This window comes from Camelus bactrianus, chromosome 13 (assembly GCF_048773025.1).
Source record: "Camelus bactrianus isolate YW-2024 breed Bactrian camel chromosome 13, ASM4877302v1, whole genome shotgun sequence".
NCBI classification, from domain to species: domain Eukaryota; kingdom Metazoa; phylum Chordata; class Mammalia; order Artiodactyla; family Camelidae; genus Camelus; species Camelus bactrianus.
Window position 1 is genome coordinate 77,882,096 of NC_133551.1, and position 24,079 is coordinate 77,906,174.

Genomic DNA, 24,079 nt, shown 5'->3' on the forward strand with positions numbered 1-24,079 from the left:
GCCAGCCCCTCTGCTTCTGTCCTGGCTCCCCCCGTCCCCGCCGTGTGCAGGCCCTGTCTCCCTGGTCTTTTCCCTCAAGTGCCCCCAAGTCCCTGCACCAGAAAGGCCTGCCTGCTCTCTCACGCCCGGGCTCTCTCCCGGACCTATCCTCCTTACGTTAAAAACTCTTGGGTTCACTGCATCCAAGCTGCTGCCCTCCCGCCACCCCAAGGAAGTTCACCCCGCTTTCAGACCCGAGTCATGGGTCGGTGGGCGCCCCTGTGCAGTGGCGGCCTGGGCTGTCTCTGACGGACCCACAGGGCCGTCTCCTCTGAGAACCACCCTCCCTCCTCACCTGTCCTGGCCCTTCTCATCCTCTCCGGCCTCACAGTGACCTGTGGGTCTGCAGGGACGGGAAGTGGAGGCCTGCCTGGGGTGTGTGGCTTGGCCTGACGGACCTTGGGGCCCTGCTGGGGCCTTACCTGGGGGTGGAGGAGCAGTGGGGACGGCCGCAGGTACTTGTCCTTAAGGGCGCCCACCGGGTCGGTCACCTTCCGCTTCTCCACCCTGCTGGACAGCAACACAGAGGGTTACGTACCCCACTGAGTGGCCTAGCTTCCACAGCTCCATCACCACGTCTCACCTGGCGGCAGTGGGGAAGTGCGCGACCCGGCCACGCACTCGCCTGCCCGAGCCTCCCAGCCCAAGCACGCGCTCCCCATCACCATGCCCAGGTCGGGACCCCTTCGAGTCTCCCCGGCGTCCGCCCCAGCCTCCCAGCTGCTGGCACCCACACGCGTGATGAACGCTTGATGCCGGGGCCAGGACTCTTCCCTGAGAGCTGTGCACCAGCCAACTGGCCCAGCGGCCCCGTGGGGTCCAGGGCTCCCAGAAGCAGCACGTGGAGCACACGGGAGGCTGCTGCCTACACCCCACTTCCCTGTCCCTCCCAGCCCTGGCAGGGCGCTCTGCTCAACCTCCACCAGTAGGTTCCTATCCTGGGGAATTCACAGGGCCTCCCATGGCAGCCAGGCGGGGTCTACCTAGAATCTCACGAAGCCTGGGGATGACAATTCTAGAACGTTCCCCAAATGTCAGGACAGTTCCGTCAATCACGACAAGCAGAGGAGGTGGCCGGCACGCGTCCTGTGGTCCCTCCTCTCCCCCAACCCCTTCCCTCACCGTTTCCTCAGCCTCACTCAGGGAGGTCGAGATTTACAAAGTGCAATCTGGGGACACCTGCCACCCCACCACAGGCAGCTGTAGCCGCGCTGAACCTGCTGCCTCGTTTGCACCAGGGCCCTGACCCCGGGGACCAGCTGGGGGCACCGACCAGAGCTGCAAGGAGGGGAGACAGCACGGCCACCTGGGAATCCCAAGGGCAGGATCTCCCCACAGGGCACAGGCGGCCACAGGGGACCCCACGGGGACCCCAGGCAGGTCCAGGGGAGGAGACAGGAGTGTGTGGGGTGAAGTGTCCCCCGGAGAGAGGACAAGCATTGGGGAGAGGTGGTCTCATGGGGGAAGGTGGCTTCAGGGGCATTTTGCTTCACAGGGCTTAGCTGAGGCTCCGGTTAAAGTGGCACCGAGTCAACCTTTCGCCAAACCCCGCGGTGGGGGTGCACCGGCCGAGGAAGGGGCCTCCCATGGGAGGGGGTCGATCAATGTTTCCTTCTGCCTTTTCCTGACCTCTGTGTCTCACAGCAGCCTACCAGGCTGGCTCTGAACAACCAGCCCCACTGACCCCAGTGGACATGTGCTCTGCCAGGTGTGCGGCTTTTATCACCACTGTGTCCCCAGCCCATTGTGCAGAAGCAGCAGCACGTGGACGTGAGAGGGGCTGGTGGGTCAGGGGGGCCCCTTGGGCAGTGCTGGGTTCCTCCAACCCCAGGGGGCAGGATTGGGGGTTACACACCCAGGGTCAGCCTGTGGGGACAGCGGGGAGTTTTACTGGAGTCACCCGCCAGGACCCCCCAGGAGCTGAGGGAATCCTAGCCCTGGGCCGGCCCACTCACCAGCAGCCGTAGCCACTCACACCTTCGCTTGGAGGGGAAACCTCATGACACCACGTGTGTTTGTCCTGACTGGGCTTGGGGGGTGGTGGAGAGTGAATTTGGAGCTAACCCACTCTCGGGCATTTTGCTGGCGTCTGTGTGCAAAGCTGGGGCCCGGCAGCCCCTCCATCAGCCTCTGTACCCCAAATTCTGAGGGCAGGAGCCTGGCACCTGCTGGGTCTAAGAGGGGCTCCAGGAGGGGGCTCAGGGGACCTGAGGCTGGTTCTTGCCTCCAGGCCTGACTCTCTGCTCTGCCAGCGTCCAGGATAAGGCCCTAAAGCAGGCCTGGAGAGAGGAGGTGGGGAAGGCAGAGGAGGGTCAGGGGCCAGAGAAGACCTCGGGCGGGGTGGACGAGGAGGCCGGGAGAGCAGGGGCTGGGGGAGGCCAGGGACTGAGCGGGGAACTCAACTGAGAGCCTCTCACAGGCCTGCCGGCTCCAGCTCTGGGGGCCTGACCAGCAGGTTCCATGCCTAGGTCTCCAACCCCACCCCACCCCTGCACGAGGGTGTGCGTGCCATGGGGTGCCTCCTCCCTCCAGCCCCAGGGTCTCCTGGCCTCGCCTGGGTCCTAGAAAGTCACCCTCCGCTGAGCCTCTAGTCCACTGTCTCAAACCACCTGTGGATAGCGTATTCTTAAAGAAATACCCGAAGGAGGCGGTGTCATGTGTCCAGGGATGCAGGAAACAGGACTGGCTGCAGACACAGCCGGCCGGGGCCCCAGGCGGGCGTGCAGGGCGGGACCCGAGTGGGCGCCGGCCGGCAGAGCGGGCGGCTGGCCTATCTCCCCGCAGGCGGCTGGGTCGCTCTCTGACACAACTTCCTCTCGTGAGTGCCTTCAGCAGAGGTGACCGCACCTGCACGCCCGTCCCCAGGCCCTGCCTGGCCCCTGGGAACAGCAGGCACATGAGCCCTCAGGGCGGAACACCACTGTGTACTTGCACATGTGTGTGCCCACGGGGCTCTGCTCACACACAGCCCTGGGCCCATGTCAGCTGCAACTGTCTGCGCCACGTGGCTGCCTGCACCGTGCACGGCCCACGTGCACAGCCCCCTCCTCAGGGCTCAGCCTGCCCAGCACCCCTGCGGCACGTGTGGTGGTGGTGGGGTCACTCCTCTCACCTAACAGACCCACTTGATCAAAGCCTGCCCGGAAACTGGGGCGGGGGGTGGTTCTCTTGCCCCTCACCAGGAGGGCTGTCAGAGATATGGGGCACTGATTCTTTTTGCAAACCCTCCGAAGCTTCCCCCTTCCTTCCACCCCTTCTCCCTCTGGGGACAAGCGGCTCTTCTGATCTCTCGTGGGCCCCCAGAAGCCCTGGCTGTGGCTCGAGGGAGGGGTGGGGGCCACAGAGCAGCCATGGGAGAGTAGAGATGCAAGAACAGAGGAGAGAGGCAGGATGTGAGGGTTGTGGGAGGCAGAATTGGTCCAGAGAAGACAGCAGAGATACCAGCAGGAGAGCCCCAGGGCTGGCGTCTGAGGGCGGGCTCGGGTGGGGGGGCTCAACAGAAGTGGGGTATCCCAGTGACTGTCAGCGAGAGGGAACCATGTGTGCCCAGGAGACCCGGCCCTGGCCTCCCGAACGGGGCAGCCAGGTGCCCCCCCAGGAAGGGCCAGCCTGGGTGAAGACCCCCAAGGGGCAGAGACTGGGGTGCCTTCTGAAGCTGCAAAGGCAGAAGGAGGAAGCTCAGGGGAGCAGGTGAGGGCGTCCCCTCCGGCCGCTGCCCTGGCTGGCTGCCCACCCTGGGGGGGGGCAGGTGAGGGCAGGGCATGTTAATACCTGTAGATGGGGTCCATGAAAAAGGGCGATGGCTTGGCGTAGTGCAGGGCAGGCTGCTGGGGCAGCTGCGCTGGGCAGGCCTTGGGCAGCCCCTCACCGGCCCCCAGCCTGCGCTCCCCATAGACGTGGTTCTTGCGGGGCTCACGGCCCCCTCCGTTCTGGCTGGCCCGTGCGCGGCTGCCGATGCTCAGGTCCAGGGGCTGCTCCTCGCCAGACGCCAGGGCTGGGGGCACCCTGGGCGCCGGCGGGACGGGCTTGGCCTCTTTCGGTTTGGTGGTGAGGTCGAAGGGGGACTCGGCGCTGGGGCCGCCCGCCTTGAGGGCATCCCGGGGCGACTTTGGCTCGGCCTTGACCAGCAGGTTGTGGGCGAGGGCGCGGTCGGTGAAGGGGCAGAGGGAGTGGGGGAAGCTGGGCAGGAACTGGAAGGGGAACACTGAGGGGTAGGGCAGAGCGCCCAGCTTCTTGTCCTGCACGCCCAGGAAGCCCGGCCCGAAGTACTTCTCCGCGATGGACGCGATGGCCTTGATGGAGTCGCCCGCGGCGCCCGACGCCGTCAGCAGCTGCTCCTCGGGCGGCGGGAAGAAGTGCTGGGAGTAGAAGACGGGCACCTCGCCCACGCCGTGCGGGCCGCCGGGGGGCGCCGCGCCGCCGCCGCCGCCCCCGAACTCGGGCTTGCCCTCCGCCGCCTTGCCCTTGTCCTTGGCCTTGTCGCGGTCGCTGTCCACGTCGCTGTCCAGGTCAGAGCCCGTGGTTGTGTCCAGGTCGGTCCCGGTCGTGGTGTTGATGTCCTCGAAGTCGCTGCCGTCCGACAGGTCGCTGCCCCGCGGCTTGAGCTTCGTGGGGGCGTATGCGTCCTCCAGGCGGCTCTCCGGCTTCTCCTCGGGGCCCGCGGCCGCCGTGGTGCCCTGGCTGCTGTTGCCGACGGCGGAGACAAGCGGCAGGGCTGGGTTGCCCAGGGGGCTGGGGAGCTTGGCGTCCTGCGTGTGGTTCAGGGGGCTCTTGAGCAGTGGTGTGGGAGGTAGCAGAGGCGGCCGGGGGTACAGGGACGGAGGGAAGATGCCGGGGAAGCCCGGCGGGAGCGTGGGGAAGGCAGGGGGCGCCGCGGAGAAGGGCAGGCCCCCGGGGTGCGGCCGGGAGGGGAAGTACTCGTGGAAGCCCAGGCCGGTGTGGTTGAGGCCGGGGGGGGGCTTGGCCTTGTCCATCACGGGGCTGGGGGTCAGGGGCAGGCCCGCGGCGAAGAGGCCGCCCGGCGTGTAATGGTTCTTGCCCTCGCAGAAGCGCCGGTGCTTGTTGAGGGAGGAGGTAGTGCTGAACATCTGCCCGCAGTCCTTGCACTTGATCTGCGTGCGGCAGTCCGCGTGCATCCGCTTGTGCCGGCACAGGTTGGAGAACTGCGTGTAGGATTTGTGGCAGACCTCACCTAAAACGCCAGCAGAAAGCAAACACAGGCACGCTATAAAATGGCCCGGGAACCTGCGGTGCCGGGGGTGGGGGCCCCGGAGCAGCCCGTGTGGGATGCGAGCACGTGTGTGTGTGTGTCTGAGCACGTGTGCGTGCGTCCCTGTGTGCGTGTCTATGTGCTCGCGTCGGTGTGAGCGCAAGTTTGTACACGTGTCTATGTGTACACGTGCATGTACGTTCAGGTGTGTATGTCACACACATGTGCACACGTACATATATATGCATGTGCACCCCACCCTGGGACTGGCCTCTGGCGAGCAGCATGGGTGGGCAAGGGCCCCTGTGCCTTCCCTGGGGTCCCTGCACCATCTTGGACACATCTTGAAGTGCCTTGACCCTCTCCGCTGGGAAACGCGGTGCTGCTGCCCCTGTGCCCTCCCCACCATGAGTGTCTCATGGGGGCCAAGGTCTTCCGAAATCGCTCCCAGAGGTGAACAGAGTCATGGCACACCACGTGGCTGCTGCGGCACCAGCCAGCCCAGAACTCCCGCCCGGCCTCCCGACTCCTGTCAGCGACGCTATCCCGGCAGGGGCGGAGCAGACGCTGACCGCCTTGCTTGCTCTCTCATTTCCTAAGGTTTGAAATGCTCTCAGCTTCCCCTACTCCCTTCTGTCCCAGGCCCTGTGACCTGCACCCAGGACAGGGAGGCCTCAGGGTGACCAGCCCCTGGGGGGGTCTTAGCTGGGGAGCCTAGACAAGGCCACCATCTGGGGCGGGGGGGGGGCCTGACGGGAGGGGAGCCCCTGGCAGGGCCACATGGAGAGGACCAGTTCCACATCTGAGGAAAGGAAAACCTCCCCCCAAACTGGGGTGAAGAGGCACCACCAGCCTTGGGCGGACAGACGCTGGCCTCTGCTCTGTGCAGGAGAGGGTGGTGTGGCCGGAGCGGCATCAGAGCCCAGAGGCCCGGGGGGCCGTGTCTCAGACATTTTCCCAACGGCCTGTGAGCTGCCCCGGCGAGTGACCAGCTTTTCTTTCTCCTCTTGTTTTTCTAGCCAGCAAGGGAGGAACACACACACACACACACACACACACAGAGACTGTTTGGCCCTCGCTGTGGGACAGTTTGCTTCCTAAAGGCAGCTCCAACGAGAACAATGATTCCAGCGTGTTTCTTGCCTCAAAACCGCCACCTCTGGTGTTGGGCCCTCCTCGCTGGGAGCGCTGGCCCTGAGGATCTGTGCCCTTTAACCGCAGGACCTGTTTATATTGGCAGCCCTGCCCTCCTGGGTGCCTGGCATCGCGGGGCGGTCCCAGCGCTGGGGGAAAGAGTGCTACCTCGTTTCATCAAACCTGCCCTCTCTGGGGGGCGGCAGTGCGTCTGCGGGAAGGCCTGCTGGCCCGCCTGCCCTTGGGGAGCGAGGCCACTCCTCAGCTCAGGGCTCCGGGCCAAGCGGGTGACCCCTTCCTGGGTCGGTGGCTGCCAGAGGGGCTCTGGGACAAGCTCCCTGTCCCCCTCTTCGGGCTGTGACCACTGCCATCCGAGCACGGACACCGGCCTTCAGCACGTTCCCACCCACCCAGGGCAGCTCCCAGGAGGGACCTCGTGGGCCAGGGGCCGTGCTGGGAGCAGGGGGCCTGAGACCCCTGGTTCCTCCCCTTGCCTCAGCCACTCGCACTTAAAGGGACGCTGTGGAAGTACTGGGGCTACAGAGAGGCCTTGGGGGACTGAGGTCCCCAGAGAGGAGGTCCTGGCCCCGGGACGGCCTACAGCGCCGCTGAGGGGAGGTGGCTGCCTGCAGGGGCTGGGGAGGGCCTGGGCGTGGGGGCCAGCGGCTGAGGGAGGGTGCCCGGGCCCTGCCGGGATGCAGAGGGGCCCTGGCCAGTGCTTGTTCTGGTCAGCAGCTTCTCTTCCCGGTAGGGTGTGCACACATGCACACGTACACACACTCACTCTTGAGAAGGTCCTTTTCTGAAAAGTGCCCACAGGAGCCTGCCTGCCGGTGCGCCCAGATACCCCCTCCCCCACCTCTCTCACACCCGAGCTTCCTGGTGCAGGGGTCACCGGGAGGTTACACGGCCGTGGGCTGTGCGCTCAGTGAGGCCCGGACCCAGGATCAAGTGTGCGTGCTGTGTGCGCCCCGGGCCGCTCGGCAGGTGGACGGAGTCTGTGCTCACTAGCGCCGGGCCGCGGGGAGCCGTCTTTTCTCGGCTGTGCCCCACTGTTGGCGCTCTGCTCTCTGGTTTGCAGTTTCCTTTCCAGGCCTGACCTCCATGACCGCAGACCCAAGGATGCTCTGCCACGGTTAGATGTGTGAGGCCGGCTCTCATGTCTACTCTCATCTCTATCCCACGCTGAACCTCGGCCAAGTTTGGCGTTCTCCCTTTAGCTTTACCGCTTGGCCAACGGCCAGGGCACAAGGTGAGCACGGGGCGCAGACAGGGGTGGAGAGCAGCTGAGAGCCGGCAGGGCCGGCCAGCTGCCTGTGAGGGCCGTGGAGACAGCGGACTCAGATGCTTCCCGTGTGCTGAGGGTCCCAGAACTTGCATCCTTAACGCAATCCAACAAGACTCCACCAAGCCGGTTTGCGAGCTCAGAAACGTGACGACTCTGAAGCCTTCCTAAGCTGGGAAGCTCCCACCTACGACATGACGCGCGCCTGTGCGCCCCTCGTGGTGGGACTTGCGGGGACGCTCATTCTGGAAGAGGGACGTGCCACCCCATCGCTAAGTCCTGGCTCCTCCCACCCAGCTGGCCCCTTCCCAGCCCCTCCCAGAGGGGACGGGCCCTGCCCCGTGCAGGGCGGCGGGGCTGCTGCTGGGGTGCTCTTTGCAGGAACTGCGGGTGAAGGAGGTGGCGGGTAGGAGGAAGATGGCACCAGTGTGGGGGCCACCCAGCGGAGCGCTGGCTCCCTTTGCTGCCGTGGCTGAGGGAGCAGGTGACCCCGACAGGCTGGGGTCTGCGTCATCTCTAACAGGACAGCTGGAAGCCTGGACAGGGGGCTGCAGGCAGGAGGGGGCACAGCCCCAGCTCCTCAGCATGGCTCTCTGGGGCAGGAGCCCAGCCACCTTGACGTTGGTGAAAACACCCAGACCCAAGTCTGCAAGCTCTCAGAGTTTCTCTCTTGGTGGAGCCCAAGAGGTCCCAGGCCACCCAGCCTGGGGTCAGGAGCCAGGCCCCTTGAGCGGTAGTCTGGGCTCTGCAGCCCGGCCTCGAGGGCCTGCTCCCTGAGCGTTGCCAGGCCCGTTTCCTTCTCTGTCAGTTTCCTTCACTTGGAGATTGTGCGGTCCCCGTGCTGTAAGATTTTGTAAGGATGCTGCGAGACTCTGTGTACGAAATGACGGATGCCTCGGCACAATCTCGTGTGCATGAGACTCAGCGCCCTGCTAGGCAGAGAGAAACCTTCAATATCTTCCAAACTCTGAGAACCAGGGTCATGCCCCCACGTCGGCTCACGAGGCCTCCAGGACCTAACCCTTGTGACCTCTGATCCCTCTCTGATTACTGCGCTCCTCAGACACACACCCTCTGTGCCCACAACCCTGTCTTGAGCCTCCCCTGCAGGCCCCCGGGCTCACTCCCACGCTTTGCCAGCTCTCTGCTAGAACACCTCTCATCCGACCTCCCACCACCTGGGCACTGGGTGGGCCTCCTGCCCTGCCCCCGCCCCCCAGGCCGATGCGCCCAGGGCGTGTGCAGTTGTCACCTGCATGGCTCAGCTCTGTCTCCTCTACTGGCAGGTAATCTCCCTGAGGACAGGGGTCCAGTTATTTACCGTTGGCCCCTGTGGCCTGGGCCAGTGCCCGTGCCCAGTCCGGGCTCCCCAGAGGCTGCTGGGGGGGTGCACAGCACAACGCAGCAGGCATCACTGGGCTTCCAGTACCTGCTGGAGCCCAGGCCGGAGCCCACACGCAGGGGAGAGGAGGGGACACGGAGGGTGGGCTGCTGGCTCCTTCTGCAGGACCCAGGAAGTCCTCACTACTCACCGTAAGTGAGGGGGAACCAAGGAGGGCAGGAGGGGAAAGGGAGACCAGAGCAAGACAAGGACGCGTCATAAAACCAGAGGTGGGGGGACACAGGGAGGAGGCGGCCGGCAGAGCAGTGGGCGGCGGCCGGGCGCGCTTTCTGGGCCAACGGGGGTCCCGTGCAGGCAGCGGGCCTGGGGCCTTGGCCTGACCCCGACGGCCCCAGGCCCAGGCTGGGGGCCGACTCCCTCGTGAGGCAGGGGCGGGCGGGACTCCGGGTGATGCGGGGGTGGGGGGGGCTCCCGCCCGAGGCGGGGGCGGGCGGGACTCACATATGAAAGGTTTGACGGTGCTGTGGATGTGCTTGTGCTGCTTCAGGCCCGAGGACGTGGCGAACGTCTTCCCGCAGTCAGGGCAGGCGTGGGCCCGGGCGCCCACGTGCTGGGAGCGGATGTGCCGCTGCAGGTTGCTGGGGTCCGTGAACACCTGGGGCACAGACACCGTCCGTCACACCCCGTCTGCCTGCTCCCCGGTGGGCCCGGCTCTGGCCCCTGGACGGGGTCTCACTTGCCGCTCCGCCCCCTGCACCGAGCCTGGCTGGCGGGTCTCTGCTGTAGTGGGGACCCCTCCCCAGCTCCCCCTACGGCCTCAGGTGACCTGTCAGGCCTCCCTTGACCCTGTTTCTTCTCAGTTCTCGTGGGAAAACTGTGGCCCCAAGGATGCTCTAGGCAGGAACTCAGCCTTTTTAAGCTGAGTACTTTAACTTGTGACCGCCCGGGGCCGAGGAGGCTCGCCCCCACCAGCCTGTCCTTCCAGGGTGACAGCAGCCCCGAGAGGTCCTGAGCTGGCCTCTCCCGGCCCCCCTTCCCCCGCACACTCTTTGTCCTCCCTGAAGACTGAAGGTCACAGGTGGCTCGGGGCTTTGCCACAGGAGCGGGCCGGCAGGTGAGCACAGGGCGCAGGTGCGCACCACGCTACCTTCACACAGTTTTCACATTCGAAGCGTTTGCCGCTGTCGTGGGACATCTGGTGGCGGATGAGGTTGGACTTCCAGTTGAAGGCCTTGGGGCACTGGTCACACTTGTACTCTCGCTCCTCTGTGTGGACGACCATGTGCTGCTCCAGGCTGCGCACAGTGGACGGGGGTCACTGTGGGGCCCGCTCCCCGCCCGCGGCCCGGGAGGGAAGGACCTCAACTCACATGGCCTATTCCCCTCGGGGCCCCCGCCGCTCCCCACTCAGAGAGCAGGGCGAGTCTGGCCAGCCCATCTGTCCACTGCCTCCCCGGACAGGTCAGAGGGAGGGACGGGCAGAGACGGCCTCCCTACACCTGATGGGGAAGAAGCCAGTGCTTGGACCCAGCTCAGGCCCTCATCCAAGACCACCCCGGGGCACCCACAGGCAGCGAGACCCCGCTCACACTTCCCGGCTGTTCTTTAAGATAAGTTTAACCTTGACACCAACCTTGGGCCTAAGAAAAAAGGGGTTCAGAGATTTTCAGCATTGCCATGAGCCCCAGAGTGGGGCTGAGGCCCAGAAAACCCCTCTCAGTGGCCTGAGGGTACTGGCCAGCCAAGCTGGGCTGAAAACCTCCGCGGCACGCACACCCCACGGAGGTCGGCGGGGAATGAGCGCGGGGGTCTCCAAACGAGACATGACACGGAGCAGCGCGCACAGCCACTGGGAAGGGGCCGCCCCCCCTTGGATGAACGAGCAGCTCCCCGTCCCCTCCTCTCGGGGGACATCCCGCCTCTCCTCCTGTCCCAGGTATGACCGTTAATCTTCATGAGCTCGGCAGTAATACATCACGGCCCGTTAATTACGGGGCCCAGCCATCCATTTAGATCAGAAACGCTTGGTTCTTGAGCTACGGCAGATTGTATCTTTTTCCCTGTTGTTAATTGTGATTTATGTGCTTATGTAAAGAAAACACGGGCCCTCTTAAGCAGCGCTTGCCGCCCAGGGCCTCGGTCGGGATTTACCCAAACTCCTGTTTTCTCAGTCATCTGTTCAGGGTGGAGGGCTTCCCGTGCCCAGGGAGGCTGGGACGGGACTGGCACTCAACTCCCTGCAATCCCACGGCCAGTTGGTGCCCTGCTGGGGTTTTGCGCTGACTTTGCAAGGCTGCCCTGGAGGACGTTCTGGAGGCAGGAGGAGGGTGCGCTTTGTGAAAGTCCTCGCGGTTCCCTGGGGCACGGGGACCGCAGGTGCTGGTTCTCCCCCCACGGGTCCCCAGGGTCCCAACTCCCGGGTCCTGACTCCTGCCGGGTCTCGGGGCAGGGAAGGCCATGTCCGGGCATCACACAGGTGGTCTGGCACTTGTGCCCGCCTCTGGGACTTCTCCAGGGAATTCTGGGGGCCCCGGAGGGAAGCAGAGGCCAGTGCCTGGGGTGGGGGATGAGGGGGCCTCTGGGCGGCTGCTTCCTGCTCCCGCCTGCTGTCTGAGAAGGAGTCCTGCCTGTGTCCAGAGGGTCACTCTGGTTTCAACCCCTAGAACCCTGGCTTCCGGTCTCCACAACTCAGCCTTGACCACAGAGCGGTGGGCAGGGCCAGCAGTGGCTCGACTGGGCGGGTCCTCCGTGGGTGGGGGCCTCTGACCAGGGGCCTGGACTTCACATTCACAGCCGGGAACACCCGTGGCCTCCAACCGCAGGCCACCGGCCTGCTCTGTCCTTGACGGCACGTGAGTGGGTGGGGCACCTGCCCCCCAGGTGTGCTGCACGGGAGGGGACCTTTTCTCCAGCTGTCCTTGGAGCCTTCGGCCTGTCAGCCTGGGCAGGCCCGAGGCACAAGGGCTGACCTCTGTCCTTCTCGGGGCCCCCCCTGTGCTCCCAGGGTTAAGCGACCCTGCTGTCCCCACGGGCTCCCGGGGTGGGGGTGGGGGGCCGGGGGGCACCTGTACTTGTCGGGGAACATCCGCTCGCAGTCCTTGCACTCGTGGGCCCGCCCGTCGCCGCCCCCGCTGCCCAGGCGCTCCGGCGTGAGCTCCTCGGCCGGGCCCTCGTAGAGCGCGGCCCCCAGCGAGCCGCACGCGTACTTCTTGTGGCGCCGCAGGTCCAGCTTGGACTGGAAGAGCTCGTCACATGCGTCGCAGCGGAACGTGGGCTCCTCTGCAAGGCAGAGAGGACGGGAGGTGGGCAGGCGGACCCAGACCCGCCCCGGGCCCCAGGCCTGCAGGGGTGTGGGGAGCCCCGCAGGGCCTGCCCCCCACCCTGCCTGGTCCCCTCCCGCTTCTCCCCGCCCCCATCCCGGGAACCAGGGACGGCTGCCCGTGGGCCATGGGGGCCGCCAGGAGGGGATCCGTGTCTGCATCCAAAAACCACCGAGGAGCACTGGGCCCCTCCCTGCGTCTCAGGAGGCCTGAGAAGGCCCGGCGCTCGGAATGGAGAAGGAAGCCCGGCCAAGTGTTCTGTGTATGAATTAGGAGAAAGAAGACGGCAGGGCTCTGATGCGTATCATAAGCGATTGTCGTCAAGGTCAAGCAAATAAAAGGGAGGCAGCCACTATGAAGTTTACCAGGCGGCATCCTGAGAGCCCGCCAAGCCAAACAGCTTGGAGCTGTGAGCCTCCCCGGGGCAGGCCTCCCGCCCCTCCCAGCTGATCACGGCCGACGCAGCTCCTCCCGGAGCGGGTGCCCCGCCCTGCCCAGGACCACCCTGTGTCCCACGCGGGTCTGGACAGAGAACCTGCACGAAACGTTCCTGCACAAACGCACTGAAAGGTGTGCGTGTTAGCCGATGTGTGAACACATGTGAGCTCCTCGTGCACGGGGTGCCTGGGCGGGCAGCTGTGTGCGCACGGGGAGCACGGGGCTGAAAATTCCAGCGCCTCTGTGTTCTTCTGCAGATGTGCAGGCAGTTTTGTGCTTCTGCACTTGTGTTCCTGCCGGTGTGCATGTGTGCTCATGTGCACAAGTTTCCGTCTGTGGCCATGTGTGAAAATTTGCATGTCTGCATACCTGCACACATGCGTGAGTAGGAATGCCTGCATTTGTACATGTTGTGTGTGCCTGTGTGCACTTACTTGGCACATGTGAATGGGTTTCTGTGCACATGTGTGTGTTACATGCATATGCACGTGTGTGTTAAGTATACACATTCATGTACATGACTGCTAGTGTGATGGTTGCGCCTGTGTGTGTGAACACATAGGAACTGAATATACACTTGTGTGCATTTGTGTGTCTGTAAGTGCATGTGGCTGCGTGCGGATGTGTCTGCGTGTGTTTGTGTGTGAACGCACATGTGTTACGTGACTGTATTTGTGTGCATGTGTTAGTGTGTTGTGTGTGTGGGTACGCGTGCCTTTATGTGCAAGACTGAATGTGCCTGAGTGAGTCTGTGTGTGTGCGTGCATGTGCACGTGAACGCTGAGACCGACTGGAGAGTGAACTCGCAGAAGATGCTAAACCAAAGCCCATCTAAGCCCCGGGTGGGCCCTTCGGTGCTGGGGCAGACCCCCAAATCCGATTCCGGGGATGGGGAGGGGTCACAGAGGACACACGTTACGAAACGGCCCCCCGGCAAGTCTGCAAGATGCTGCCTTCAAAACAGGACCAGAGCCTGAATGCCCTCTTCAGGGAAACACCCACGGTGGAAGTTGGGTGACAAGTGACATTCACGCCTGAGGCTGGGAGCCTCCATGTGGCAGGCTGGGTCCCAGGAAGCTTCCTGTGTCCCCACGCCTGAGCCTCATGTCAATCCACTCACTTTGTAACTGGAAACAGGCCGGGGGAGGCAGATGGGCACCCAGAGAGGCAGTGGCAGAGCCCGGTAGGTGGGACCTTTGCTCTGCTCCCAGGGGCAGGTGCGCGGCCTGACTGCCACTGAGGGTGTGAGAGACACACGTGCAGGTGGGGACCTGCCGGCACTGCCCCTCCCCATTCCCTGCACGCCGTCCTTGTCCTTAGGAAGCAGGTCTGAGTACCGAGAACACCATTTTAGAATGGAGCCGGACGCACAGACCCCACAGAACTGCTCTTGTGGGTTCATTCTGACTTACTGGGCTGGAACGAGGCCGAGAGGGGGCTCCCACCAGCATCGCAATAAAGTTAGAAATGCAAGTTTGGGGGAGGATCTATATAGCTCAGTGGTAGAGTGTGTGCTCAGCATGCACGAGGTCCTGGGTTCAATCCCCAGTGCCTCCTCTAAAAATAAATATAACTAATTACCTCCCCTCTACCAAAAACAAACAAAAAACCTAAATAAAATAAAATAAAAAATGCTGGCTTAATTTTTTTTTTTAAATTAGTGACCAAGAAAATTGAAAAAAAAAAAAAAAAAAAAGAAAGAAATGCCAGTTTGTATTTGACTCTTTCTGGACAGTCACCAAAGTTAAAATTTGAAAACAAAATCAAGAGGGGCCGAGCACGCCCGTCCCCAGCACGGCCCAACCTGCTCTTCCAGTTTGGATCTGGAATTTGGATTTACAGTGAAAACGCTGCCTGCTTCTCAGGCTGCAGGCATTTGAGGGCGCCCTGCCGCTCCGGGCCCCAAGCCCACCACAGACCCGAGTCCGCCCCCGTCATGCGAGAGCGTGCTACGCTCTGGCTGCATCCTGTTACGCTGTGTTGCATGGCGTTTTGTGTCTGTCTGTCTCCTGCTTTGTACACAATACACTGCATCCTCTTGACCTTTTTGTGGAGAGGGAGAAAAGTTGATAATTTTTGAGCCTTTCTCAAAAGAAAGGCATATTTGAATGGAAATGATTTGCTTTATTTTCTCCCAAGAGCAGGAAGTTCTCCTGAAAGAGAGATCTCCACCCCTCTCCACTGAAAGTGAAAAGAAAATAAAGTCCCTGGAGCGAATGAGCCTGCAAGCGGCTTCCCTCTGCTCTGAATCACCTGTGGGGAAACTGGAATTGAATCTCTTTACAAAGCTGCAGTTTTGAAGGAGTGTTTCCAGTCCCAGACCCGTAGGGCCGGTGCTTTGGGAACTGGCAAAGCAGGGCCCCCGTTTCTTCCGTGACACCTGAATGTGGTCCTGGCAGAGGTTCCTGCCCCCCGATAAGAGCAGGCAGAATTGGGATTCAGAACTGAGCTCCCCTCACAGACATCTGGGGGGTAGGGGCAGGGAGCTCTATCTTCTACCCAAACCAAACTACACCGAGGCCACAGTGGCCCGGTGTCCTGTTTGGCGAGTCTGCGTCTCACTCGTCCATCTGAAGTCCCATCAGGAACTTTCCAGGGCAAAGCAGGACTGTAACAGAAAAACGAATCAGTGCCTGATGGCTTCGGGGAACCGAGGGGGCCACGATTACGTGGCATCGCCATGCTAATCTAGCAGACTGGAGGCTCAGAAGCCCTCAAGACCCCACTCCAAATTCCTGCCGTGAGAAGGGCCCGCTGCATTTAGCCGGGGATGGGATAAAAGATTTTTTAGGATAATTATCTTAGTGAGGAACGTTTTTACGTGTTCTTTCCGAGTGCTTCAGAGTGAAGCGGGACGGGGGCGGCTGCTGGGGGAGAAGTGGCGACCTTGATGGCAAGAGCAAGAGGAGCCTGGCACCCGGTGCTGGGCGGCTGCGTACAGAGCAGAATTAGGCCACACGTTTGACAAACTATTAGGAACACATAGAGCTTATGTGAGATCGGGGATGGGAGAGGGAAATCGGAATCAAGGTTTTTAGAACCTTTTGGAAGAAAGACATTTCCTCAGATGAAACCCCATCTCCGAGCGCCCTCTTTGGGTTGAGTGGATTTCTGCCTCCAAGTTCTCGTGGGCCGTCTACGGTGCACAGGTCTTTCCAACAATTACTCTAAGTAAAGTGAGACCATCCCCCTGCTACCCAGGTCTCGGCTGTTTACTTTTCTTTTCTCAACAGCCTAATTAAAACCAAAGTCTCGCGGAGAGGATGGAAAAGCTCTGTCTCATGGAATTACCCCTCTGCGGAGGCTGCGTTTGGAACAAGGATGCAACGTGCTGCAGCACGACGGTGGCCCACGCTCGGGGACCGCAAAGGGAACTCCAGGTGGACGTCTCTGGGTTGGCTCCCGGAGGCGCCCGGCTAATTCCAGCAGCCAGCTCCCCGGCCCAGCCAACCACACTCCCTTGCCGTGACAGCAGAGTGGTTCCTTAGAGAAACCTGCAGTCCGTGGCATTAACCACTGAGCCCTGGAGTGTTTGGAGAGGAGGGGAACACAGACAGGAGGGGAGAGCCAGCCTCCCCCATTCCCGGCATGAACAGAAGCACCAGCTCCGGAGACGGCTGGGGGGAGCGACGGCCCTCTGTCCACTCGTGCGCTCTCATTCAAAGTGGGGGTGCCACCTGCTTGGCGGGGAGTTAATGCACCCGCCGGCCCTCTGTGCACAACGCAGAGCCCTCCAACCAACTTCTCCTCCGGGACTCAGACGCTGTTCCAGCACCCCAAGGTGAACGGGCACATTGCCCAGCAGGGGGGACAAAGGAAAAGAAACCTGTATTTCAGAAACCCTAGCCTGTAAGAAACTGGGATTTTCTCAAGCGTCCTCTGAAATGTGCTTGGGTTGGGTGTGGACGAACAAGGAAGGGACGTGTGTCTCCTGGAAAAATACCGAGTGACCAACGGAGAGGAGAGGACGGCCGGGTGCTTCCCGCAGCCGTCACCGCAGCCCCGCCAGGTCCAGCCAAGCCCTGAGTCTTCCCCCGGTACGTTTTCCCTTAACAGTTCTCTTGGACTTTTTGCCTTTCCCTGGAGATGGGCGTTACCTTCAAAGACACACATGCCATCACTGCCCTCTCAAGTGAGACCGAAACGCTTCCTGGCACAGAGCTCTGGAGGCAAATGCTTCCAAGCGACAAGACGGGCTTCTTTGTTTTTGAAGTAATTTGGAGAGCAAACGATGCGGCTGCTGACACTACTACTGCTAATTATTATTATTAGTAATACAGGTTTGCTACAAATAGGCTTACCCTATGATTTAGCAGTCCCACTCCTGGGCACATATCTGGAGAAAACACTACTCAAAAAGATGCCTGCACCCCAGTGTTCCCAGCAGCACTATTTACAGTAGCCAAGACATGGAAGCAGCCTAAATGTCCATCCACAGATGACTGGATAAAGAAGCTGTGGGATATTTATACAATGGAATACTACTCAGCCATAAAAAAGAATAAAATTATGCCATTTGCAGCAACACGGATGGACCCGGAGATCGTCATTCTAAGTGAAGTGAGCCAGAAAGAGAAACGAAAATACCATATGAGATCACTCATATGTGGAATCTAAAAAAGAGACACAAATGAGCTTATTTACAAAACAGACTCACAGACACAGAAAACAAACTCGTGGTTACCAGCGGGGAAAGAGGGTGGGAAGAGATAAATTGGGAGTTTGAGATTTGCAGACACTAACTACTATATATAAAACACATAAACAACAAGTTTCTGCTGAAAAGCACAGGGAGCTCTATTCAATGTCCTGTAGTCCCCTACAATGAACGAGAACATGAAAACGGATACACATGTGTGCACGTGAGATGGCAACATGACGCTGTGCACCAGGAACTGACACAACGTGGTAAACTGACTAGACTTCAATAAAAAAAAGAGAAAAAAACAATAATACAGTTCAAAAAAACCCCAGGGCTCAAACTCTGCAACGATGCGGTGCAGCACATCCCCCACTCCCCCAGGTTGTCTGAAGTCCCGTCTCAGGGTGTGGCCCACGCCACCCAAGGAGGGAGAAAGCAAAGCGCTTGGGGGGCGAATTTGTTGGGAAGGTGCTGGTCTGCCTGCCCGGGGTCTGAGCGGCAGGCCATGGGCAGCAGCGGGGGGACGCCCGGCCCCCCAGCGTCGTGCAGCGCGACATGATGGGAGGCCTGGGAAGCTCCCATGCTTCTGCTCCCACGGGGTGGGGCTTACCATCCAGATCAGGGGGCACCGTCCCCAGGGAGTAGACGCCTTCTTTCACGTGCACCAGCAGCTCTTCTCCCGGCTCAATGTCCTTAATGACTTTATAATAAATCTAGGATGGAGAAACCAGAGAGAAGGAGTCAGCACTGTGGTCCTGGTGCTTGAACAGCCACCCCGCACACACCTAGCCAGCAGGCTGTTGACCCTGCTCACAGGGGAGGCCAGCCTGCCGGGCCCTCCACCTGCCTTCCAGTTGCTGGTCAGAAGTTCCCCTTTGGAACTTGGCAGAATATGTGAGAAAGGGCTAGAGTCCATTTTCCTTTGTTTTATCCAGATTTTGAATATTGATAAAGGGGGTGGAAGATGAGATTGGCGAGGATTAGCCCCAGAGTTCCCAAGCAGTGCATGTTCTCAGGAGGATACGAGGAGGAGTGGCTCCCTTCACCCTGAGTGGAGTCTGGGGTGGCTCCCTGTTCCTTCTGTTAGCGTGTATGTAAGTAAGACACCCTTTGCTGCCTGGGGCGCAGGTAGGGTCAAGAGTGGATTTAGATGTTTACCAAAGTGGCTATGAACTTGGACAGAGGCCCCATGGGCCAGGTCAGCAGGTGTGAGTCTCGCAGGAGAGTGGACACCATCTGTATGGGAGGTGGGGGGAGTGTGTGCCTGCAGCAAGCTTGGTGCCAGCAGCTGTCAGGTGTCTGAGAGGGGGGACACCCTTGAAGACAGAGAGGGGTGGAGTGGGGCTCAGGGTAGAGTCTGCAGCCTGCAGCAAGCTTGGAGGGCTTGGGGAGGTAAATTTGGAACGACCAGCTTTAATACTCCAAGCAGCATTGAAAAATGACTGTTTGCATTGGAGGTGGTGGCCAAGATCTGGAAAACTCCAGCAACTTGGAAGGGCCGCAGCTGCATCCTAGGGGCCATCTAGGATGGAGCCCAGGGACCAGGCTCTGAAAGCCAGGGAGGCTCTGGGAGAGGATGAGCCCTGCCTTGTCTGTGCCAGACCCTGCCTGGGAGCCCCATTTCTCTCTGGAGACAAGGAACACAGCTCCTCTGGGCGGAGGTGCCAACTCCTCACGTGAGCAGGGCTGGCACCAGGAACGCTGCGTCTTAAACCCGCACATGTCACATAGCGGGGTGCATTTCTCTGGCCAATCCACTGCATAGCACGCTGACACATGGTGTTTGGGTCTCTCTTTAGATAACATTAAACAAGGAGCTTCCAGGAGCCCAAAGGCTCGGCCACAGGACTGCCTGGGAGGCTAGAGGAGGGCCCGAGAAGATCCATCTGCCCTGGGAGATGCAGAACGGAGGCTTCTCCAGGCCACTCCCACCCGGGATGCTCCAGCACCGCCCTCCTGTGGAGGACCTAGTGGCCATGAACCAGGTCAGGCTTCCCAGCAGTAGCTGGACGTGGTCTGGGCGCCCCAGAGACTGAGCTGGGTACCGGCTCGCCCTCCTCCCTTGACCCCACCCTTATCCTCGGGAAGCATCTGGAGGGCTGAGCCCCGCATCTCTTGTCCGGCCCCTTACCGCCTCTCCCCAGGCCGAATCCAGTTGTGAACTCCCTCCCAAGCCACCAGCCCAGACTAGCTCGAGAACAACACCAGTGTGCTCTCTAAAGGACAGCAGAGCCACGCTGCACCCCCAAATGCCCAGCTGAGCACGTGGACAAAGGGGCTGCACTCAGCAGCAGAGAACGCACGTGCTCAGATGTCCACGTGGAGGGTCCTTCTCCCTGTGCCCACGAGGAATTTCATTTGGCAATTATTCTCTGGCGCGTCGGTAAAATAATGAGGAGATCTTAAAACGGAGAAGAGAAACTGTACCATATTCACCGCTGTGATCAAATCTGCTGTGAAGATCCCAGTTTTGCGTTATCTCATCTAAAAAATTACTCAGAGGCTGAATAATAGTTTAAAAACTTCTGACTCGAGCCACTTATTTCAAAATCGGGCCCCGCTCTCCAACAAAGCCCGGATGAGCCCCTGAGCCGTCCCGGGGCGGTGAGTCAGGGGTTATTAATACGCGGGGACAATTGCACTTTCATCCGGCCGGTAAGCAAGCGCATCCAGCAAGTGCCGGCTTAATGCGCCCGCGGGGCGCTGCGCCCCTGCGCGCAGGTTGGGGAGGGGCCCACGGCGGGAGCGGCGGCGGCTTCTCGAAAGCCCCGTTAGAGGGCAATGTGGGTCCGCCCGCAGCGCCCCCCGCGGCCGCGCCCCCGCCCCGCCAGGGCCCGGTCGTGCGAGGCGGGCGGCGCGCTCCGACCTGGCCTCCGCGGCTCGGCGCGCGGCTCCCCGGCGGCCGCGGCCCCCCGGGCCGGGCTGCGGGGGCCGTCGCGGCCCGCCTCCCTCCTCTGCCTTCCCCTCCGACCCCCCGTGAGGGCCACCGGGCCTCCCGGGACCCTCACCCCCGTTCTAGGGTCGCCGGATTCCCTTCCCCAACCCCCTCCGAGGGCCACCGGACCTCCCCCCGCCCCAAGCCCGCCGCCCCGCACTGCGAGGCTGCCCGGTCCCGCCGCCACACCCCTCCGAGCTCCGAGGGCTGTCCGACCTCCTGGGACCCCTCCGCACGCCCCACCCCGCTCCGAGGGCTGCCGGACTCCGTCGTCCCGGGGTGCCGACCCTCCTGGCCGGCGCGGCCGCAGCCCCCGAGCCGCCGCGGGAGGGTCCAGCCCGGGCGCCTGGCCGGGGCGCAAGCGCGGGTCCCGAAGCGGGCCGGGCAGCCGGGGCCGCCTGGACTTTGAGCCGCGGATGGAATTAATCGCTATTAGCGCTAATCGCAGCTCCTGGGGCGGGGCGGGGTGTCCCCGACCTGCCTCCACCTGGAGGAGGGGGCGAAAAGGCTACAGGAGACAACGCACACTTTTCCAAACTCAGCCGGTCCGCCTTTGCCAAGGGCACCGGGGGGCCGCGGGCCGACCCCGGTCCACACAAAAGCCGCGGGCGGTTTTTATGACCTGTTCCCAGTGGCACAAAGACCTTATCAGCCAGACGCGTGCGTACAGAAAGACAGGGTTCCTGGTCTGCGGGGTCGGCCGACTTCCCGGGACAAAGGCCGGGCTTAGGTGGGACTGAGGCCTAGGCGGTCTCCTGGCTTCTAGGGCGTTACAAATTGCGCATTGACTGTACCCAGCCCGGGCCCCTTCCGTTTGCGGCCTGTAATAAATTATTACTGCAGCCCTTAAAAAATTCCTGAAGTCGGTTTATAATCTGCCTTTCACCGTGCGCCCCTCAGTGGGTCATGTTCAGACCCCAGGGCCAAGCGAGCATCCAGGAAGGGTTGAGTCCTAAGGATTTTCACAAGAGGGGAGACAGAAGCCTGTCCTCAGGGAGGAAGAAACCCTGGCCTCTAAGGCCCTTTCATTCCCAGGCTCAGTGCAGGAACCAACCGAGAAAGACCTGCTTTGTTTACAAGTCGGCATCTGCGTCTCCCAGGCTTGTTCCTGAAGGGCCGGCGTCCCCAGCACTGCTTAAACCTGTCCCGGTCAGGCCTTGGCTGGTGTGGCCTGGCACAGCAGAGCTGGAATTGTCTCTCTGGTTTCGCGATCTGAGAGCAGGCAGAGCCCCAGCACCAGCTGAGTTTACTAGCACAATAAATGTCTGCTCTAAACGGCTTTAAAAAGTAACAATGCCAAACAGACCCGGTCCCCGGTTAAGTCCCTGTTTTAGCATCTTGGTTCTTTCTGTAACGGCGATGACTTTACTGAACGTGGGCGGACGACACCCAGTAGGCCAGGGGCCTTGGGGTTCTGACTGTCCTGAGTGTGACCCGGCCTGTTTTCTCCCCCTTTACAATCTCTGGGCACAAAGAGTCGGCTCCTGGTAGGTGAACGGAACTCTGGGACAAATAAATGGCCACGTTCTCTACAAAAGACAGAGAAATTGCCTGAGAAAAGGTGGACTGAGCAGAGGCCACGTGCATGGAGAGCTAGCCGTTTCAGAAAATGAACGTCATTTCCCACCCCCCCCAACAACATTCTTTAAGACAAAGAAATATTTCAAATTTATAATGGCTGTCAGTTTGGAACACTTTCCCCTTAAAGTTCCTTAAGTTTTGCTTTTAATACCAAGTCACTTCTCGAGGATAGATACTATTTTGGAGTATGAAGACTTAAGGTCTACACTGTTCACTCCTACTTAATCTTAGAATTTTAGAATTTAAATAGGTGAAAAAGTCCATCCAACCTACACTGCACAGAAGGGACAGCATCGCAGACAACCAGCCGGTGCACTGAACGCAGGCCACAGCCGTGCTTTCTCCTCCCTGGAGCAAGTGATTTTCTCAAAAACGAGAAAGCGACCAGGCGAACTGGACAGCGCTCTCCACCCCCACCCCCCGCCCCTGCCTTCTGACCAATTTGAGAAACTTTAAAGGCGCATCTGAGTAAACCAGGTGGACTCGCTTTCATAGCGCTTATCTTAAAAAAAAAAACAACCCTCTCCATCCAGAATCTCAGAATTTTCTTGTGCTTTTGTGATTCTGTGAAGGCTTTCGGTGCGGTGTACCGGGGCTTTTCAAGAAAGAGAAGCCCACCGCGAGGGGAACTTGAATCGCTCTAAGATCTTGCTGAAAAGCAAATCTGCCCAGTGGCCAGCCTGCCCGTCTCCTGTCCTTCTGAGAGAGGGGGCTGGCCTGACGGTTATCCTTGGGCATTTTGGGGGGATCCCTGAAGTGGCTGGGTGACCTTGGAAGTGTCACGGCGTTTCTTCCCCACTTGCTGTCCCCAGATGTGGGCCATCTCTCCCTGGGAGGTTGGGGACCCGGGAGCCCTGAGGCTGGCTGCAGAGCTGAGCCTCCAGTGTTTAGAAAACAGCCTCGCGATGCTCTGAGATGGAGCAGGAAAGCAGAAGTTTGGAGCTGCCGAGGGCTCGGGCAGGACTTTGTTTCCCTCCGCCCTCGTCCCTGCCTTTACCGCGGGAGCCCTCCTCCGGTGCCAGGCCGCGTTTTCAGAGCTGAGCAGGGGCATGGGGGCAGCTGTCCAGTTCGGGTTCGGCACCACCTGCAGCTCCAGGGACAGGCAGACAATTCCTTCCTCTGGCCTAGCGAGGGGAGGCAGCTTGACATCCCTGGGACTGCCCGGGCTTCTCTCTCCCCACGTGTGGCAGAAGCCATCTGTGCCTAAATCTTTACTCTTTCTGCTCCGTGATCTGTCACCATCTCAGCAGCTCGATATAAGGAAATCTATTTACCTATTTTTCTCTTAGTTGTTCAGTACCTGGCTATTGCAGATATATTTATTATCTGTAAGTTATATTTACAGATGTACAAACACATAGTGTACAGTTTATACCTAGATTTAAAAAACATATATATATAAATTATGGGTCACAGTTAAATTGTCTACCTCATTCTTAAATGCCGCCTTCTAATAAAGTATTCCACTTAATTAAGAAGAAAAAAATATGAATTCTGCTGAGTGCTGATGGCCGGAATTGTGAGGGCACAGTCAAATTTACATCTTGTTCTTTGCCCAGAAGAGGGTCCGTTGGCTGCAAACAGTGAAATGCAACAATTTCTGGCTCCAGACGCATTTGCTGTGTTTTTCAAAGCCCTTTTGTAAATTGGTTAAGGAGCACTGAAATGAATTCCCCGTCCTTCTCATTTTCAAAGGGAAAATTACACCTAATTGACGGGAAGCTACCATTTCAACCGGGTAACCCATTGATGATTTATGATTTAAAAATTTGTGGAGGGTGAAAGCAGAGGAACAAGGGGCTGTCCGGCCTCAGGACAGAGCAGGGGGGTGGACGTCAGATGTCAGTCGTTGAAAATCCCAGCCCTGGCAGATCGCACGCCCTGACACAGGGGTGGGGGGTGTCCACCTTGGGGCAGAGGAAACGAAAGCAAAAGAAAACGCTGTGAGCTTTGGCCCGGGGACACCGGGTTCTCCTCAGAAACAGCGCTGGCGTGCGCTCGCCAGGGCACTGCCTGCCTGCCTGCCTATCAGCCGGCACATCTGCTAATGAAGCGCTCTGTTTCCCGCACTCTGCGGAGGGATTAGACTTTGCTTCCACTTTCGGGAGACCCGGCCCCTCTGCTCAGGCTGAGCCCCTCACTTGCCGCGGAATG

The 24,079-nt window shown here is 60.5% G+C and overlaps 1 protein-coding gene across 7 annotated transcripts in view; it reads right to left on the minus strand.

The window, feature by feature from the left end:
* PRDM16 (PR/SET domain 16) overlaps positions 1-24,079 on the minus strand; it is a 309,339-nt gene that overhangs the window by 16,344 nt on the left and 268,916 nt on the right. For 5 of the 7 annotated variants that reach the window (XM_074377634.1, XM_074377635.1, XM_074377632.1 and 2 more), the window contains 6 exons: positions 18,020-18,122; positions 12,075-12,288; positions 10,157-10,304; positions 9,511-9,664; positions 3,811-5,230; positions 462-549 (listed from right to left, as the gene is read on the minus strand). In XM_074377634.1, the coding sequence (XP_074233735.1) occupies positions 462-549; positions 3,811-5,230; positions 9,511-9,664; positions 10,157-10,304; positions 12,075-12,288; positions 18,020-18,122 (2,127 nt within the window). The remainder of the gene's footprint in view (positions 1-461; positions 550-3,810; positions 5,231-9,510; positions 9,665-10,156; positions 10,305-12,074; positions 12,289-18,019; positions 18,123-24,079) is intronic. The other 2 variants (XM_074377633.1, XM_074377637.1) reach the window with 2 other exon arrangements.